Source organism: Sinohyriopsis cumingii, chromosome 11, assembly GCF_028554795.1.
Source record: "Sinohyriopsis cumingii isolate HCF-2022 chromosome 11, ASM2855479v2, whole genome shotgun sequence".
Classification (NCBI taxonomy): domain Eukaryota; kingdom Metazoa; phylum Mollusca; class Bivalvia; order Unionida; family Unionidae; genus Sinohyriopsis; species Sinohyriopsis cumingii.
This window is the reverse complement of record NC_142971.1, coordinates 13,660,486-13,676,283: the sequence shown is the minus strand read 5'-3', so window position 1 is coordinate 13,676,283 and position 15,798 is coordinate 13,660,486. Positions and strand designations below refer to the sequence as shown.

Below are 15,798 nucleotides of genomic sequence, written 5' to 3'. Positions count from 1 at the left end.
AAGACACTCATATGTATTGCTAAATAAATCTAAAAAGAAATTAATTGCTAATGATATATATGTTTTCAATTTTCACATTTCATTATACAGTTTGAATATAACATGTTTTTCGCGTTTCATTACACAGTTTAAACATGCAAGCCCTTTTTGTAAAGTTTTACATTTCATTAAACAGTTTAAACATGTGATCACATTTTGTAAAGTTTCACATTTCATTGCATGGTTTGAGTATATGATCATGTTTTCCAGAGTGCAGATATTATTTTGAATAATAGGAAGGATTGTACATTACTGCAATAAACTGACGTGCTCCCATAGAATATTTGTTCAAATGGGGGAACAAAATATTCATGTTTAACTCATTCAGCCCCGACCTTTTTTTGTAGGTGTGATCCGGTTTCTGCATTCATTAGCTGATCCCGCCTGTAATTGTGGTTTGTTTACTGCATTCAGTGGCTGATCATGCCTCCAGTCATGATGAATGCGTGTAAGATACGTCTCTGATTGGTTACAAATGTGTTTTTTCCAAGAACTAAACAACTATTAAACCAGTCAGAAATGATTTTACTTTAATTTGTGGAAATTTGAATTGTTCAGGAGCCAAGGGTTACTATTTGAGAGCAGTTTCACTACATGTGTTCTGTTCATGAAAAATTGTAAATGATGGCGGATGTAAGAGTGATTTTTGATGAGAGCAAAAATGAGGAGTTTCTCGGGTTTGATCTTGAAAAAATATTGAGCAAGCTGAAGAAAGATATGTTTGGCTGCTGGGTATTTTCTGAGATTTAGATTCAGACAAAGAAGTTTCTGAGATTGAATCATCAGAAGATGAGGATGCTGATGATGATGATGATAGAGTTCTCGTGGATAAACGTTGCACATAATTTTGTAAATAGTATATAAATAAGTTGTAAAAGACTTGGACAAAAATACAGTACATTACTGTGTAGACAAATTCATTAGAAATAATTGGTGAAGATTCTGTGGATTTTAATTGCATATAAGAAGAGAAATTAAGGTAAGAGAGAAAGCATGTGCATGATGTTTTCAAAATTGTTCAAACAGGTAAAAACTCGGGTGTATAAGCAGCTAGACACAGCTTAGTGTTTCTGGGGCATAGCAGCAGAGATACTGATAACAGTGCTGGGGCTGACTGAGTTAAATAAAAACGTGAAATCTAACACAGTGTCGATCAACTCAGTCGGTTTCTAAATTGCTTATTTTAAAATTTTCTTCATAACAATAACGTGTGCTAACATTGTATGTGGAAATTACTGGATGGTGTATAGAAAATATTGATGTGTAAAAATACAAATTTTTGAAGAAAGTTTTTTCTCATAAATGGTACTTAGAGACAGGATCCTTCCAAAAGAGATAACTGTTCTAACTGAAGTATGAATGACTACATGAAGAAAGCCCACGGGGTCAAATATGTCAGTGTAAGCATTCTACTTCCATGCTCTATTACTAAGAAGAGTCTTCTTTTGCCCGAAAAGAATTTCAAGAAATCCAAGTTTAGTCTGGGTTATTTCTGGTCATTTTATTCTGGCTAAATGTAAAGCATCAAAATTCAACATACCAAATTTAGTAACAAAGCTATTTTCTTACATGCTTAGGATACATGTTCACGTGATACTTTAACTCCAATTCAAAATTCCACATCATAGCCTTCATCTTAAACCAGATATGACAGATAGAAAATCTTGTAAGGTGTCACAATGTCAAGATATACCAATATGCTAAAGTTGACTGAACCAAAATTTAAATACTCTTTTGAGAAAAAAGTGTTATTGAGATGTCATCATTCATGGTATTCTATCCACACACTGGTTTGACGAAAATGCAAAAATTTAATTATACATGTTTGTGCTACCTTACTCAAATCAGTAAGATAAAACTTGAGTTAAGAGCCATGACCTTTGTATTAATGTCAGAGTGGTTCAGCTATCATCTTGTTAATTGGCATCATTTTTCAATTTGGACAAATTACAAATAGGATAGGTGTTTAATGAAAAACCCATGTCAATACCACTATCCTTACAATGGACTTAGTTGTAACAAAATGTTCAAGATGGCAATTATGACAATCATATTGGAGTTCATGTTTTTGGAAGCTTGAATTTATATAGGTCCAACTAGATACCATAAAACGTCATCAAGTAAGAACCATAATGACTATAATACCATCAATGCAGGAGAATTAACAATGACAAGATGGACATCATGTCAATCAAATTGCAGGTCCGATCAGCTCTGTTTTCATTCTGGGCAAGCTATATATTATGGGAAGTTTTTAGCGAAAATTGCATGCCGATGCTTGTATCGGTTCATGAAAAGTAGCAATAACAATATTTTTAAGATGGTAGCTCATTGGCAACATTTAGGTCCAACTATACATCAAAAGAAGTTATGTAGTGAATATGTCATGTTGATACCCTCATCCATTCAGGTAAAGATGCAATCAATAGATGGTCAACTCAGCAACTATGCACAAGTTCTTATAAGCAGCATTTTCAAGGATCAATAACACGACAGTAAAAGTCTTATGGGGAAACCCCATGTTGAAAATGCCATCAGTGCAGGAGATGTAACACGATTTACAAGATGGCTGACATGGCGACCATAATGAAGTCACTTTGACACCGGTTTCATTTAGGATCAACTGGACACTGAACAAAAGTCCTTTATTGAAAAACCCATGTTGATATGACCATCTGTTAAAGAGAAATAGCAGTAAAAAGAATTTCAAAATGGCCACCATGACAAATATGTTGGAGGTCAGATTGGCACCATTTTCATTTAAGACCAACTTGACATCATAAGCAAGATGTCTTTTAGTGAAAACTCCATGTCAATACAATAATTCATTCTAAAATAATATTATCAGCAAGATTTTAAACCTAGTTGCATTTTTGAAGTTTCATAGCGATTCTATTTGTAGTTTAGGATGATAGCATCTACAAACAGCTGTGCTAACAGACTACCATGACCGGTCACATGGACAGAGGGCAAGAAGTTGCTTCAACTATTCTGCTCTTTGACCATTATAACTAAAAAGCGGTATAGTTACATTAAAAAATGTTTATAAAATACAGACACTCAAGCAAAAAAGTGACTAGCATTCTTCAACATCCTACAAAGAATCGAATCTAAAGTCAAAATGTGATCAAAACAAGGTTTGAATTGTTAATAACTACTTAAATGTGTTGGAAGCTTCCAGAGACGATGGTAAAGTATGCATATATTTAATCTTGAAATTACAGATAATTTTTCAATCTTTTTGTCTAAATTAATCAGGTCTTCTGAAGGTATCACCATCATAACCATTCCTAGATATGCCATACAGTTGTCCTTGCATGCATTTTCCAATATTTGTATTGCTTACTGGGACAACTTGATTTCTTCTTCAAGAAATTTGAGTGAGTATATTGGTTGTCTGTAATGGCTCTTTCATCGCTAAAATAGGTATACATCCCCTTTTAATAATCATCTTTGCATAGTAAAACACATAACAATACAATGACCAATGCAAGCCATTGTCATATGGCTGGAAGAAGATAATCCATATCATATAAGTTAGCTGAAATCACACAAAAATGTCAATTGCAAATGTTCCTAAGTACAAACATAAAAGTTACAGGATGAACTTAATACTTCTGGATGCTTTGTTACAGTTAGAATCATCTCTTTACATGCGTTAACTCTAAACATTTATATTCGACCACTTCCTTTCTGCATGTTTTCCAGCATTTCCTTAAAATGAAGGCAACAAATAAACCTCTGCACATTAACACCATCCTGGGCTCCAAACGCCGTTATGATACATAGGCCTTGCTTTGGGATTTATAGGCGGTTCAATTGCTTTGACCAGTGTCTTCTCGTACCTCTCCAGCCGTCGCTTTAGCTTCTGCACTATGTGGTAGTTACTCTTAGCGATGTTGTGCTGCTCTAACGGGTCCTCTGGAATTATTAACAGACAAGTATAAAATCTGGGCTTATCCAATGAAAGGATGAATATTCCATCACCCATTCCCTTTTCCTGGCTAAATCAGTCCCATTGTCTACTCAGAGACTGTCTACTCCCGAGTCATTCACTCTAAACACATCTCAGCTTGTGTACTCAGCCAATTTGTATACTCTCAACTTATCTGCTAAATCAACTTTGTTCTCAATTCGTTTACTGGCAGCTCTTTTTTCAAAACTTTTTTTATATTTTTGCTATGGAACACGGACCTGTTACGCATACACGTCTGATTATCTTTATCCACATGATTAATATAAACATCTACGGAAAATGAACATCTTTTAAAGTTAAGTGACGTTCAATGGTAAAAATTCAGTGTTCAAATGTGCATATGCTGTAATCTATAAATTCTAAATTCATATTTTCTAACACAGAAAATGCTTTTCAGGTTCTTGAATCTTGTGTTTATTTTCTTTGTTTTGTTGTACTGAATGGTATTCTTCCACTTCGAAATTGAACTGTGTCATAACTTTCTTTTGGATTTTTTATTTTGACTTAACATCTTAGTGTGTACCTAAAATCATGAAAGATACAAGCATCTCCTCCCTCTTTATTTGCATACTACATGCGTTTTGGAATGTAAATGCCAATAATGTGAAGATTTTTCAGAAACTTAATTATGTAAACAGAAATGGAGCTGTTTTAAAAAATGATAACAAAGTAGGTGAGTTGGGAACAAATCAACTGAAACAGTGGATGAATTGGGAGCAGATCCAATGAAACAGCAGAAAAGTTGATACAAGATGAATTGGGAGTAGACATATTGAGAGAAGACAAGTTGGGAATAGGCAAAATGGGATGCAACCCTCCCATTCTACCTTTTTCTCTCCATTTATTTTAGAAAAAGGGAAATATGTTTTGCTATATAATGAATATGATGCAGAATCCATAGTTAAATGTACTGAAAATAATACAACAGAATCGATAGTTAAATGTACTGAAAAAAAATACAACAGAATCCATAGTTAAATGTACTGAAAATAATACAAAAGCATGCAAAGATAAGAAATGTTCAAGTTTTGGACATGTATGCTATACATTTACGAAGGTTCTTTCTATTTTCTTTTTTTTTAAATAGTGATTTACTGTATTATAAACATAATGGTTTTATACCTTTTGAATGCTGTAGTTCACAGTCTTATTAGCTTCCTATATATGCTCCCCCAATTAGTTATAAAACCCAACACACACATGCTTGAACTTAGTCTTACTTATGTGTCAGACCCAAGGCTTGCCCTTGAATTTATGATTTACCGATCTGAGTTCCAGACTCGCTGAAATATGCCATCACTGAATGCCCCACCCACCCAGTTTTGTGTCACTGCAACCTCCAGGAACCCTTGTCATACATTGAAGAGTTTACAAATGTTATTTAAATTGAAGTGGCATATACATGTATCTTTATTAAAAAGCCATAACTTTAGTTGATGTGGTATACATTTAATTGTACAATGAATCTAATCTTAAAGTCACATACCTTTAATGTTATATACATTTAATTGTACAACGAATCTAATCTTAAAGTCACATACCTTAAATGTTATGTACACTTAATATTGTACAATGAATCCAATATTAAAGTCACATACCTTTAATGTTATGTATACTTAATATTGTACAATGAATCCAACATTAAAGTCACATACCTTTAATGTTATGTATACTTAATATTGTACAATGAATCCAATATTAAAGTCACATACCTTTAATGTTATGTATACTTAATATTGTACAATGAATCCAATATTAAAGTCACATACCTTTAATGTTATGTATACTTAATATTGTACAATGAATCCAATATTAAAGTCACATACCTTTAATATTATATACATTTAATTGAACAATGAATCCAATGTTAAAGTAGCACACCTTTAATATTGTATAGCTGTATCTTAGGTTGCATAAGCTTCCGTTCCTCTATCCGTTCTTCTTCTTTCAACCTGGCACAGTGCATTTTCTTGTACCATGAGGTTACTGAGTTCCAAATAGACTTCAGTCCTGTCTTCTGTGCAAAGCTGGTCGCATACTCACTGAGGCTTCTCATTATGTAGGACTTCCGGTTCTTGATGGCATCATCCTCCATTTCCATTCCGCTACCATGGTAAACAAGGTCACAGTCTTTCTGTAGGCGGGGTCGGTACCAGTTGTTGTATCTACCCGATCCACCTCGAATCAACTTGTAGTCCCCCATTCTGTAAAAGCAATCCATATCCATGAACATGAGTCGAAGAGCAAGAATTCAGAACATCTTTAGTTTTGTATACTCGAGTTTGCATTTTTCTAAGCACCTGAACATGGAATAAAGCTAGATAACTTAGTCTCCAAAGATTGTTGAACACAAATGAAGTATTCCTTGTAATATCCGAAAGATGTATCACACACTAAATTCAACACATGAATGAAAGTAATTGTGTTATCACCAAATACTTAAGTTTTCAAGAGAGATTCAAACAGTCAGAAGATAAATTTTTGAACAGAATGGAAGAGAATGAGACGACAATGTGTGTAAGGTAATTGAAAATCACTCAGTTATTTTCTCAAAAGAAAAGTTTCAGATCTTGATGGTAGAAACATCATAAGGCTAAGATCTCATATGAATGGTTGAACAAATACAGAGACGACAAAAATCGTAAGAACTCTAAATGCTGTGTGTGATACAATATGTTCAGATATTGATGTGACGGTATAAGCAATATTTTCATTCAATTCCAGGCATACCTCTCATTAATTAGGCATTTTCCCCAGAGTTGTAAGAAATTGCAGCAAAAATGATAGGCTACAACTAAACGGATTAGATAGTGTATATGTGCAGTCACATGAAAAACATGTCCTCATGTCTCATATACATCCACTTCCGCATGAGATATACGCACATACACATCCATACAGATGTATTCTAATCTTTAAAATTCAATATATATATATATATATCTTCGATTACACTGACATCATTCTTACCGAATAGCTGCGTTTCCTTTTACGTCGTCAATGTTGTAGATAAATTCATTCCTGGCCGACTTCTGACCACTTCGTAAAACCCTCCATTGATTGATTCCATCTATACCTTGAGCTGAAGATAGAAAAGATAAAAAAGAAAGGATTTTGATAAAATATCATTCTTTCGAACTGAAAATGACCAAACTCTATTCAATACAAAGTACTAATATTTTATCAGTTTTCTATAATCAGAGCTGCACTTCAGTGGTCTTCTGTTTTTCTAGCAAGTTTTGTTTCCCAAAGCATCTGTTTCTTGTGGGTTTGCTGATTATTTATAATGCCATCTGTAGTGGTCATTTAAAACACTTTGAGAAAACTTTATGACGAATCATTACAGCTAAAACTTGACAAAAACCGTATTAAATTGTACTCAAAACGTTTAAAGGCATGTCACAAATATGAGTAAAAAGCATCAAATAGTCCACTGAAATTAACGTAGAAAGAACATATAGATTGTTCTCTCTATCCATTATGAAAATGCACAGAGTTTCGACTTTACAAAGTTTTGTCTTTACAAAAAAGAAATGTCTAAATACGCAACTTTAAAGTTAGGGATTCGTTTTCGATGTACTCGTTATCACCACTAAGTTGGTCTGCACAAATATTAATTATTAGTTATGTATGTGTACAGATATTTTCAAAGATAAAATGTAGGCATGAAATATGAATTACATTTGCTGAGTATTTCTGCATGTATAAGTACAAAAACTACAGAAAAAAATGAAGACTTACGTATGTTTCCACCCGCTGCAGCTAAAAGTGTGGGAAACCAGTCCACTGCATGCATCAGTCTGAAATTTAGCAACTGAGAGGCAAATATGTAAACTAAAGATTATGCAGATAATAACAATGAAGTATCTATTATATAAGAAAATAAACTATTACATAAAAATTAAAAAAATTAATCCATAAATTCCTTGGAAAGTCAAGAATGAAAGTCTTGTAATTTTTAATTGTTAGATATACCGTTCTCATGAGGAGCACTAGGTGACGATACTCAGGCACATTTACCTGACTTTGTGCCAAACTTATAGTTTCTACACTAAAGGTTTACAAATCTTGTAATTTTCAACAAGAAATAGTAAAGAAACTCAGCACACAAATTAGGAAGTTGAAAACAGTATGAATATACATCTCTCTGTCTCTGTCTCTTTCTATCGTTGTATTTATTTATTAAGTTATAATTTTCTGCACATTTGGTAACGAGATGAAACCAGGACCATAACTTAGCATTGATACACATGCCTGAGGCAGTTCTTTTTTCTGTAAATGGAAATTTGAAGAATGTATGTTTTCTTACTGCTGATGTAGGCAATCTTTACATTTGTAATTCAACTGCCATACACCACACATGATCACACCACCCATACACCACACATGATCAAACCACCAATTCATGTACATCACACATAATCCAACTGCCATAAAACACATGATCCAACTAACCATCCACCACACATGATCAAATGTCGAGAGGATTGATAGTGTAATTTCCACGTCTGGACTTTCACAACAATCGTCACAGGTGAGACGAAAAAATTGATATATTGCCGAAATCTACATCATCAACATCAATTTTACTGTGGAAATAAACTAAGTTACAATTGAATTGTTTCAAATGAAAGGAAGAGAATTGTATATTGAATAAATATATGATCATACTTAGGAAATTAGGAAACGCATCAGGATATTGGGATTATATTGTTTACGGCTAATACTATCTACTGGGATTGAGCATGGTAATTCTACCATACCTGCTGAGGCAAAGGACTTCCTTTTAACTTTTGCATGGATACGACAGTATACTATATTCTGTTTCAGACCGTACTAATATAGAAAGTTGTCTGCTAGATCACAGAAGCAGCTTGGGAACTGTTCTTTGTAATTTCATATTAAACTGCACTAAATATGACTAATAAAGTATGATTCCATGTAAAGGTAGGTCAGCAGCCGATATACATGTTTTTACCTTCAGTCTCTGCAATGATGTTCAACATGGCACGTGTCAGTGGTCTATTGTTGTAATATGAATTTGAGAACTGAAATGTGCTTTACTTGCCAGGTGGTCAGAATGTCAGCAAAAGCAAGACTGTATTAAGTAAGGGGCTCAGGCACAGTGGGCATGCTACCCCCAGTCATAATGGTCCCCCTGATTGCTGTTGATATATATACATGTATATATATAAATCATCTAATATTTAGCCTAGTATAGCTATAATAATTATACACATATAAAGGACAGTTGGAGGACTGATTTCAGGGTGTATTTGTAGATATATAAGTGCCCCATATCTTACGTGCCATGGCCGCCTAAAGCCTTAATCCGGCCCTGGCCAAAAGTTGTATATTCCAAACAGCCACGATCAATGACAAATCAATAAAATGGGTTTAATTGTGATAAGTTTGTATGTCATCATTGCGGTATTTATCTGCAGTTATGTTCATTAGTCTGACTTACTCATTATTGACATATTGTGATTTTTTTAGCAGAGTTTTACTGAAGACAAATCCTGGAACTCTCGTGCCACCCTCCCACAGAGTGGTCTTGGCTCCACGAAGTGGCCAGCTACTGCCTGAAATGTAAGACGCTGCACCATTCTGCAGGGAAACATTGGATCAGTAAATATATCACCCATTTATGGTATATTGTGAATTTGAATAAAGTTGCACTTGACATAGATTGCTGGGCAATTCAACAAACATTAAGGGTTAAGTGATGCCTTCTTATGCCTTTTGTTTATATCCTCTTCCACACATACTCAACATTAATCATTTGAAGAACAATGAAAAACCCTTTTTTCCAAAAACGAGATATTCCATTTCAGACTGTGGGACTTTATATCATAATAATTGTCTTATATCTAACAATTAAAATAAAGAGCATAGAAATGAAACTAAAATGAATAGATATGTAACTTTTAAATGACATTAACATAATTTCCCTAGAGATTTAACTTTATTTGACAAGTTCTTCAACCATTCCATCACTAATAGTGTTCGTGCTAGGCATTCAAACTGTCATGTAAATATTGTCTTATCTGTGAATAGTAATAATTAAATAGATTTAAGCATTTTCATAATAAAATCTTAAAAGTTGATGTACCCTAGTATCTTATGAACTACATGGCTGTGTTTTTTGTTTCGACTCTACGTCTTAAACTATGTAACAGAAAGAAGTGCAGCCAACAAATTTTGTAAAATTTAACAAACAATTTTTTCCCAAGAATACAAAGTGAAAATGAAATGACACTTACAGTATTGTGAATTAAATTCCAAATAATCCTGTTCTATCACAAGCCTTAAGTATAGAATGTTATGAATGAATTACAATAGTCCTGCATGTCCTGATATGCCAATAGTCTTGAATGCCCTGATATGCCAACAGTCTTGAATGTCCTGATATGCCAATAATCCCAAATGTCCTGATATGCCAATAGTCTTGAATGCCCTGATATGCCAACAGTCTTGAATGTCCTGATATGCCAACAGTCTTGAATGTCCTGATATGCCAATAGTCCCAAATGTCCTGATATGCCAATAGTCCCAAATGCCCTGATATGCCAACAGTCCCAAATGTCCTGATATGCCAATAGTCTTGAATGCCCTGATATACTAATGATGCAATCCAGAATGTCTTTGAATGAATTCACAAAAAACGCAAAGTATTGTATTTATTCAAAGTCAGTGAGCAGTTGAGTAGTTCTAATCAATGGCTTAAATAAATAATTCTTCTAGAATTATACTGGAACACAACTATAAGCTCTGATAACAAATGGATTCCATGGACCAATCTTAAGATAGGAATGAATTATTTGTTTTCCAAGTCGTCCCCAGTATATAAAAATCCACACTTGACCTAAAACACAATAGAATGTTCTGGAAACTAATTATTCTTATGGAAAATTTCATTAACCTGTGAACAAGGTTGGGCCTTGAACTGAAATTTTAGTAAACATCTTGTTTAGTATTTACAAGCATGACAAAAGTCAGGTATGAAAAAGCTCCACAACCCTCAATCATGGACAAAAATTAAACATAAGATATAGATACATATAACAGTATCATAAAACTGTTCTTTTATTACAAAAAGATTTTTCAGTGGTATTGGACAACATTTTTGAAAATAATCAAGTATCCCCTCAAGTATGGAAGAAGATCTGCATTACAAGAAATTCAAGATAAAAACAGGTAATAGCAGCGACAAATATTGAGGTTACTATCATCATCAGTGTATATTTCTGTAACATATACCTCTACTTGCAATATTTTCAATAAACATAAATATTCAAAAATAAGCAGTAGGTACAGAAATTCACAAGAAATGTTAAGAACAATGCAATTTCGATCAGGATTTCCGCAACTACAACAAACAATCCAATAAAGGTGGAAAAATCATCAAATTCATTCACAGTGCTCTCTTGTTATACATACATCTGATGTAAACACCAGGAGTAGATTCTCCATATATCCATTCTCCCTTAATGCTGTCACAATCTTTCCTATAGCCTCGTCCATCGCGGTTATCATAGCTACAAAGAAAATGATGATTGAATTGTTCACAAAAAGAATCAGTGGTGAATCTATGAATTAAGTTTTATTTAAATTATTTTTTTGTGGGTGGGAAGATGCAGAGGGGGATTAAAAATTAATTAAAGGGTCTGTGAGATAAAACCCCTGAACGGGACCCATGAGGCAAAGTCTCTGGATACTCTTGCATTTTAAGCATGTCTGTGGCATAAATGAAATTATCTAACTGTAGGGATAATTTACTCCAGAGCGATGGCTTTGCCGCCACCTCTCCATCCAATCCCACCCCAAACCCTAGAACCGCCCCTGAAGATTGTTATAAAGCCAACAGATAGGAAAGAGTCAAATATAATAAAAGTATCATATATTTGAAGTTAACTCAGAATATATTAGGTATATAGCTGTGAAGGGGCAAATTTTCTGGCGATCAAACAAGAATACATTAGTTGAGACCAGAGAACCATTAATTAGATTTATGGAGACAGGCGCGTATCATATGACCATATTACCATGTATGGTAATGTCCTTTAGAGGGAGAATTTTGTTCCTAATTAAGCATTTGTTTATACAGCAGCCAGATGGACTATTAGGGACACGGAAAACTTCATTTTCATGGTAAAGTTGTCACAATTGAGAAATCGCAGAAACTTTGTTACTCAAACTACCAGGTCAAGCTGACCCCGACTTTGGGGCCTCTGAAAAAGTCGGCAGAGATATTTGATTCTGATTGGTTACGTTAAATAAGGGGCGTGTTTCCCACACAAAATTTTCTAGGTTTTAAAATTGCCACATCGGAAATTTTGATCAGTCTAAGCTTTTCCTGTAAGAGGAAACTCAAAAGTAGGACTCCTTGGGATTTGCAAGAAATTCCTCATAAAAGAACTGTTGTCCAAAGGGAACTACTGTCAAAAGGAAGCGACGAACTAATTTGCCAATTAGAGGGAGGAACGCTGAAAGCTAAGGTAGTGTGACAATTCCATGTAATTTGTTGATGCCATGTATAATGCTTTGCTGAAGTTATTTACTTGTATTTGCATGAATCTTTTTTCTACATTCGTTTAATAATTTGCTTTATGAAGTATAGCTGTGTTGAGTTTATGCATAGGAAGTCGTACATTAATCTTCTTTAGATAAGTTTGACGAATTGTTTGAATTTGTCATCTTGTTTGCATAAAAGTTATGTTCTAAGAATTTAATGCATTACATTAGTTAATATGATTACGAGAATCCGTGTGAATTCGCCGAATTTAGAAGATTTCAGGTATGATTAAGAATAAGTGTGTATTGACTGAAATGATTTAGTAATTGATGTGATGTATCCCATGTATTCGCTGTGTAAATTGAGGCTGGCTCAGAACCCCAGGCTCGTATGGTGCATTAATATGTAAGGTCAAGGTGTAACGAATTAGCCATTCGACTAGCTAGGGTCATTATAGGACATGTGGAGTCGCTTGATAGCCTTAGCATCTGTCTAACACTGATAGTAAAATCTGATAACGTGGGAGAATAATGAAGAATCTCCTGTTTCATAAATAACAGGAAATTTAGGTTGTCTCTATTTATATTTTTTTAAAAGGGGGAAAATAGCTCCTGAGATGTATTATCCTGAGATGTATTATCCTGAGAGGTATACTAAGAAGTATAGAGAGAAGTGCAGTGAGACGTATAATCCTGTGACGCAATCCTGCGAAGTATTAATTTCTGAAACGTATTCTGAGAGTATCCTGAGACAGATGGTGGAAAGTATCATCCTGAGATCCAAGGTTCTGAACAGCTACAGTGGAAGCCAGACAAACTGAGGACAAGCAGGTTATGCAATTGTACAAGATGTTGACTTCGATTGTTCCCTCGATCACATGATGAACTATATCTATCAGTAAACAGATTGGCTGTTTTATTTAAATCTATTTGCGTTTTCTTTGTATTTCGGTGAAAGTCTAAATTTCTAAAAGCAGAGTATATTCCTGATGTAATGAATTTTCACAGTCGTTTTATGTAATTGATTAAATTGTCTGTTTACATGTATGGGGGCTTGTGTTGGTTTGTTCTATATACCTGCTCAGATCTCTATCTATTTTACCTATAAGTTTCACCACTTATATTTATATTTACTTGAACCAGGCAATAACATCGAGGGCGGTCAACCCCTAGATAACAAAAACCAAAAATTTGGCAGGACAACCACCAGGGACAATTCTCCCCACGTTACAATAGCTCATACGGCAGTATAAATACACATGGATATTTGTTTGGTACTGCAGATATATTAGAAACATATTGTGACAAACATAAGGTATATGCTATTTATGTTTACATCTCTGTTCATAGCTTTGTTTTGTTTGGATATGGGGATGTCAGTCTTTAGAAGATATCTCTCAAACAGAGTAATTAGATAATTAATCAGCAAATTACTAGGTGCAGATGTCATAATGTACAGTATTCATGATACTTTGTAGTAGGATAGTCAAGTTTCGTAAAATAGACCATTTCTGATTCCTTAACATAAGGAAATCTCAGAATATTGTCAGGTATACGTCGTTAGTAATTTGGGATGTGAACAATTCTTTGCATTAGGTGTTTAGGTTGTGTTTTGTGGTGTGTGGCATGAACTACCGTTCTACTGCTTGGAAAGGCTTACTGCTGGGTCAAATAAAATGTGAATCAAGAAAAACCATGCAAGTGTAAAATTAAGATCTTGTGAAGGTGTGGTTGTTAGTTTTTAGAGGAATAGTATTTGGGTATCTGAGTGTTCATGAATCCTTCATTTGACAACAGCTTTCATCTTGAGGTATTCGGAAATAGGGAAATATTGACCTCAAGCCAAAATCACACATTTAGACTCATACATACATACATACATACATACATACATACATACATACATACTTCACTTACCACTGTATATCCGACGATCTTTGTTTACAATGTGCTCATATCTTGCTAGGTATTTCTTCGGTACCTGCAAAAAATATACTCAGCTAGTTTATTTTTTATCTTCCAGGAACAGTTTTGTCTTGTATTACTTGGCTGTAATGTTTATTATTTAGAATGAAAAATGGTCTAGCCGTAGAATTTATCAAGACGAATATATATATATATAGTCGGATTTGGAAGATATATATATATATATATATATATATATATATATATATATATATATATATATATATATATATATATATATATATATATATCTATCTTCCGAATCCGACCGGCACAACATGATGAAGGGTTCAATTAAGTGAAGAACTAAGCCATTGTGTGTAGATACATGTGATGCTGAGTCGCATAAAACCAGTGGATTCACATCAAGGACAAGGAAAGATTGCTGAATGTTCCTTTTCTAAATCATCCTACTTGAATAAGAAAAAGAAAAAGATCACCAACGTGTCTCACTGAAACAACTGTAGCTTTCATACACAATTTTATAACACACACAGATTATATATATATATATATATATATATATATATATATATATATATATATATATATATATATATATATATATATATATATATTATGTATGCTGTATCAATGATATACCACAAGATGTATAAATTTTTCATTAAAAGGAAGCCAGGTTTGCCGAGTTTTCTCTTAATGAAAAATTTAAGTTCACGTTTTGCAGTAGGTTAATAACAAACGTATTTCGTATGGTGGTTTTTATCCATAGAATGGGTGCTGATAATTTGATTCTGTTGAATATTACACGTTTGGGAACTTGATATACTACAGTCGGTTGCTGTGCAGTTGGAAATTTCTCTGTTGCTGGGGTGGGGGCTGACAGCATCATTACTTGGGTGGCCGGTGTTGCTCAGGTAATTGGAGTATGTCTATTGTTCTTTGTCACTAAATTTGCATGATATCAGTTGGGTGAATGTTTATGTCTCTTAACTTCTGAATTAGGTACTTTTGGCTATTAGTGTTTGTTAATTTCTTTCTTTCGTTAATATTTGCCTTTTCTTTAATTTGTTTCATGATGCATCCAAGTTTGTTTATTCCAATGACTTGTTTCCTAAATCATTTTGGGTTTGTCACTGAGATTGACATAGTGTTGGGCACAATATAGAAAGGATCCTCACATTGATAAAAGTCTGCTGGTCTTAATATAGAAAGGATCTTCAAGTTGACAAAAGTCTGCTGGTCTTAGCTCAGCATACCATTTGTAGACAAAAAATGGATCACTCTCTTTGTTGTTTTTGTTTTCATACATCTTAGGATTAATATCCATGATGTCCTTGACA

The 15,798-nt window shown here is 33.9% G+C and overlaps 1 protein-coding gene across 1 annotated transcript in view; it reads right to left on the bottom strand.

The window, feature by feature from the left end:
- Positions 1 to 1,525: 1,525 nt before the first annotated feature.
- Positions 1,526 to 15,798, bottom strand: part of LOC149787632 (arylsulfatase I-like) — a 45,722-nt gene continuing 31,449 nt past the window's right edge. The window contains exons 8-14 of the mRNA XM_089973809.1: positions 14,447 to 14,510; positions 11,456 to 11,553; positions 9,483 to 9,622; positions 7,757 to 7,815; positions 6,986 to 7,097; positions 5,897 to 6,219; positions 1,526 to 3,960 (exon numbers count right to left, since the gene is read on the bottom strand). Of these exons, the coding sequence (XP_089829935.1) occupies positions 3,788 to 3,960; positions 5,897 to 6,219; positions 6,986 to 7,097; positions 7,757 to 7,815; positions 9,483 to 9,622; positions 11,456 to 11,553; positions 14,447 to 14,510 (969 nt within the window). The 3' untranslated portion in view covers positions 1,526 to 3,787. The remainder of the gene's footprint in view (positions 3,961 to 5,896; positions 6,220 to 6,985; positions 7,098 to 7,756; positions 7,816 to 9,482; positions 9,623 to 11,455; positions 11,554 to 14,446; positions 14,511 to 15,798) is intronic.